The 5,146-nt window shown below is 40.8% G+C and overlaps 1 protein-coding gene across 1 annotated transcript in view; it reads left to right on the forward strand.

The window, feature by feature from the left end:
* LOC109964377 (dehydrogenase/reductase SDR family member on chromosome X-like) overlaps positions 1-1,172 on the forward strand; it is a 28,321-nt gene extending 27,149 nt beyond the window's left edge. Inside the window, exon 7 of the mRNA XM_020607654.1 lies at positions 328-1,172. Within this exon, the coding sequence (XP_020463310.1) occupies positions 328-507 (180 nt within the window). The 3' untranslated portion in view covers positions 508-1,172. The remainder of the gene's footprint in view (positions 1-327) is intronic.
* Positions 1,173-5,146: the final 3,974 nt, after the last annotated feature.

Consider the following 5,146-nt stretch of genomic DNA (forward strand, 5'->3'; position numbering starts at 1 on the left):
TTAGTATATTACTTGTGTGGTGAAGAACAAAATTATCTATGTAGAGAAACCAATGATGGTAAGATGATGTCAGGGGGTAGGACTGGATAAGTCTGACTTCTTCCTACTCCATTCAAGCATGTACTAGGTTTAAGCAAATTGATATTGGATTAGCATTTGTGGATATGTGTAAAATTGTGTGTTGACATATCGACTATTTTTACATGTTTGAAAGAATAAATAAATCAAATCAAATCAAATCAAATCAAATTTTTTTGGTATGCAATTATTTTTTTATATTTAGATATACTGTGTGTGTGTGTGTGTGTGTGTGGGCGTTTTCCCCAGACTCCTGCAGAGGGCGCTGCCACTGTGCTGTACGCTGCTCTGTCACCAGCCTTGGAGGGGGAGTGTGAAGGAGGCTACTGGGCTAATGGGTGCAGGGAGATGACAACCCCAGTGACCTTTGACCCTGAGCTGCAGCTGAGCCTATGGGAGACCAGCCTGCGGTTAGTGGGCCTGCAGTAGCTTGACACTAAAGGACAACCAGTAGGACTAAACCCTGACGAAAACAGCAGACATAGACCCTTAACTTGGGCCCACCAGCCAGCTTCTCCTCTACTCTTATTTCTCTGTCCATACCTCACATCGAGGTGTTTGTAGGGATTTATGTTGACAATCACACAATTCACTGCTGGGCTGTTATTGGTTATTTGGTTATTTGGGAAGTGAAGACTTTTTTTGTTTTGTTTTGTTCCAGACCCGCCAAAGAAGGGCTACAGGGGATGGAAGACACTTTGTGTTGTTGTTGTTTTTCACTGTGATCAAGCAAACATACACACAAGTACATACACACTCTAGGGTTAAACTGATATATGATTTTGCTTTTGTGCATACTAGGTAGTTGCTGACATCAGCAATGATATGATGAAGTTTATTCGCTGATCCTAGCTAACATCAGATGTCTAGCCAGCAAAATCATTCCAGAGTGTCATATTCTGAATAACCTGCGATGACACCTGGTCCACTCTGCCTTAATGCCACTGGTCTGACTTTCAGTATGGAGTTACTCTGTCCATAATAAACTTAGTATTTCAGAGGCTTTTCCATACAAAAGTTCAATTCAAGGCAAACACTGAAATACATTTTGGGCGTATTATAGTTCAGTTCCGAAGCTGAATTTCAGCTACAAAATCATGGCCAGCTTCTCCTAGTGCACACACACACACACACACACACATACACACACACACACATTCATGCACCACGACATGATCTGATTTTTCAAATCTGAACTCGCCGTGCTTTGGCGTGGCAATATGATGTCATCAGTTTGCTCTGACTCATCACAGTGATTTCTCAGATTGTCTTGCCATCCCACTTGTTTTACTCAGAGCACTTTTCAGTACATGCTGAATCTTGATGTTGACTGCTGGTCCTAGTTGTATGATGATTGGTGTTTTAAAAAACATACATTCTCCCATTCTCATGAAGATGCTGAGAAAACATCAGCAATTCCTCATTTCTCTCTTTCTCCACTACTCCAGCAAGAGACATTCCTGTGGACTGAAGAGGGAGTTTGGGAAGGGATCCCTTGTAGATGTGGGCCTATATTTGAAATAATTCTCCCTACAGACTTGAGTGAGAGACATATGGGTTTGTTCTAGGGAATTTTCTTGCTTTTGTCCTTTTTTTTTGAAGCCAGGAGTTCCAGTTGTTTGCTTGCTCAGAAACATAAAGGGAGGATGAGGAACCAACCTCCTCTTCAATCTGTCCCAGTTTTATTTTGTGATTTGTGTTAATTGTTGTACTGTGTACGTGATAGGTATGTCCGTGTGTGTGTGTGTGTGTGTGTGTGTGTGTTATGCATGAGCTGAGAATTAACTCATGCTGTTGAGCTTATTCATGTTGATGGAGAGCACAACAATGGCCAGTCCAGCAGGAACAAGTGATGGGAATGAGAGAGAGGGAAAGCATTTTTTTATTTATTATGCAAGCTGTGATTGGTTGCTTGCTGCTGCTTCCTCATTTGGCATTGCTCCCAGTGCATTGTGGGATTGAGATTTCCCAGTAGTGAGAATCAAACTCCATCTGCTGAGCTGACACACACACACACACATACACACAAACCTACACAAACACTGGAAGCAGTACATCCAGGTGCAGGATTTTCTAAACAATCACACAGCAAACAAACACGTCTGTCTCTCTTGATGGAAAATACTCTCTCACACAGACACACGTACACACTGCGCCATAATGCCATCTCCACTGTGAGTAACTATTTTAGCTGTGAAGATTAAAAGTTTTATCCCAAATTACATTTTGGCTTAAAGTCCTTGCTTGTGTGCCACCCCACTGCTGTATGTGTGTATTGTTGCTTCGAATACCGTCACCGAACATCTATCTTTTATTATCTGCCATATGTGAAGCAGTAGTATCACTGTAGTAGCTAATTCAGCTGGCAGCACAGAGCCAGACACTCAGAATAGGAAGAAAGCCCAAGAGTGTGAAAGTGTATACATGAAAAATGTACCTGCTTCACGTGACCAAATGAAGACATGGTTTAGGTGCATTTTGGGGTTTTTAAAATTGTTTTCAAGCAGTTTGAAGTTGTGCTCCAGTTTAGCTGCAGCAGCCTATAACATACAGGTCCTCATTGGACCTGAAGGTCGACGCTGCAAATAGTGGAGTTCATGTCTGGCTTCCTGTATTTACAGCCTGTTCTTGGTCTTGTTCATGTCGTATGATTACCAGTGTAACACACAGACCTGGTAAATAAAACATGATCGTGTGAATTTATGACTTCCCAAAGACCTCCTGGATGTTTCATCAAACAGTCAACCATGACATAATAAATTGTGTGGTACCCAGGGTGGGATGGCACCGTTTTTTAGCCGTATGTGTAGGAGGCGTTGAATTTGGACAGGCCTTGTTGGCTCGTTCTGATGAAATGTGGACTCTAAGGGTCAGTTTTTAGTCCCATGTCATATGGGATGGGCTCACATGTTTAAAACTTCTGAACGTTCACGTCACCTGACAAGTCCAGACGGCGGTCCTATGAGCACATAGTGTGCATGTTAACTGACAATATAACACTGAGGCAAATATATCAAACATTAGAGAAATGAAATGAGGTTTTCCAGTCATAATTACTCAGTTACATGGATGTTAACAATTTCTAGAAGTTGGCTGATAATTACAATAACTCTGACATGAACACACCACTACTCCCTTAAACACATCAACTGCTTCTTGTTCCTGGTTTTGTGTCATTGTAGAATGACTGAAATATGTTCAGTGAGCCTAGAATTGACATTATTGATTCAGTTAAATTCAATGCAGCTATTAATGCAACTGCATTATATTGCAAAATATCACAATCAGAAACTTCAGCATATTTCAAAAAGGAGATCCAATAAATAAAATGTCGACATTGAACTTTAATAGAAAACAACTCTTCAGTCTGATTTTTTAAAAGTGTTTAAGCAGTTGCCTGGGAATTGTTAGTAATACACAAAATGCCAGTAGTACTTCTGAGTTTTTAAGTATTTTTCTTTAACTCTGTTGTCAAACTGCTTGGAAACAGTTTATTGCCTCAGTGTTGTTTGACTGTGTGGTTCCCTGGGGCGTCTGCAAGGTACCGACTAAACAACAAAAAACCAAACCTTGTCTTAATGAAACAAACGTTTCTTCTCACACAAATGAAAACACCAGCTTATTACTCAGCAGCGCTCATTTAAAAAGTATATGGTTAAGGGGTGGGCTACATCCTGTCAAAGAGCTATTTTTCACAGTCCAGCTGCTGCAGTAGATAAAACCCTGTGAAGGAGAGTATCTGAGTACAAGGTTTTCCAAAGATGATGTCAGGAGGAGTGTGACGGTCTGACTTGATGATGTGTCAGTGTGCAGAGAGGGCTGCTAAATTATCAATGATTACCTTGTTATATATTTAGCGTACTCCTGAAGCTTTCCACACGACGGGGACGCCGTGAACTGTCTAGACTTGAATTGCAAATACAGAAAAAATGCAAAAACTGCTCAAGTGTCTGTATGTGATTTAATCATACATGATCATTTCAGAGCGTTGTAACCGGTGGACACGGACCCGTGGAGCACCATGTAGACTCAAAATTCCATAATAGCCATTTTATCTGACTGACCTGGGATTGCATTTATATTAAATGTTCTGGTCCCATGTTCTGCAAACCCTAAATGTGTGTATGTGTAGGAAGACATGGTGTAATGCTGTATAGAGGGGGAACCAGATGAACTGAGTCCTTACTCTCATGGCAGGACCAGTTAACAGAAAACAAATGCTGTGACATATTTCTGTCTTTTCATCTTTAATGCCTATACTTGTATACTTTTTTTTTTTTTTTTACCTGGGTGTGACCTTTCATTTGTGTCCCTGCAGGCTGCAAATACAATACAGGATGTTCCCACCTCAAATCCAGTGTAAACATTCAGTCCATGTGGGCCCTTGAGGATATATGAAATCTGTAGAATGTTTTTATTTTATTGTTTTTTTTTGTTGTTGTTGTTGAAACACAAATTTTATTGCTTTTTCTGTGCCTACAAAGCAAATCTCCTTCATATACGTGTAACTGTGAATTTTTCATGTAGAAACTTGTAGAAACTGTGAAACTGTCTTGTTTTGTGCACCGCTATAAGTTTTTTAATTCTCTTCAGAGCGATGGGAGCGGTGAAGAGCGTGCATGTGTGTGTGTGTCAGTGTGTGCGTCTAAATAAGGGAGCTCATGTCCATGTTTTTTGTCAATGGTTGTGACATTCCAGCAGCCACCACCTTTTCTATTATCCAAAGCCTCTCAATAAACATATCATTGTGCCACTTTTACGCTTCTTCCTTTACACCGGATGAGTGAGAAACCGTCAGTCTGATCACGCTCTGTGTGAAACGACGAGCCTCAAGCAGAGTTTGAACTTCATCCATCAGTGAAACACACACATCCATAGGGTCACATATTTACTCTGTCACTAGGATTAACTCCAGACCATTTTTTCCTGTCATTAAACCTCCGGTTGTGTATCACCCCCCGACACCTAAAACACTATTATACTGTTAAATGACTATTACAGGCAGATGCTTATGACCAAAACAACATTGTTCCTCACTCATCCTTCAGGGGCCTATTTCAAGAAGGCG

The sequence above is a fragment of the Monopterus albus genome, unplaced genomic scaffold (genome assembly GCF_001952655.1).
Source record: "Monopterus albus unplaced genomic scaffold, M_albus_1.0 scaffold88.1, whole genome shotgun sequence".
In the NCBI taxonomy this organism is placed as follows: Eukaryota; Metazoa; Chordata; class Actinopteri; order Synbranchiformes; family Synbranchidae; genus Monopterus; species Monopterus albus.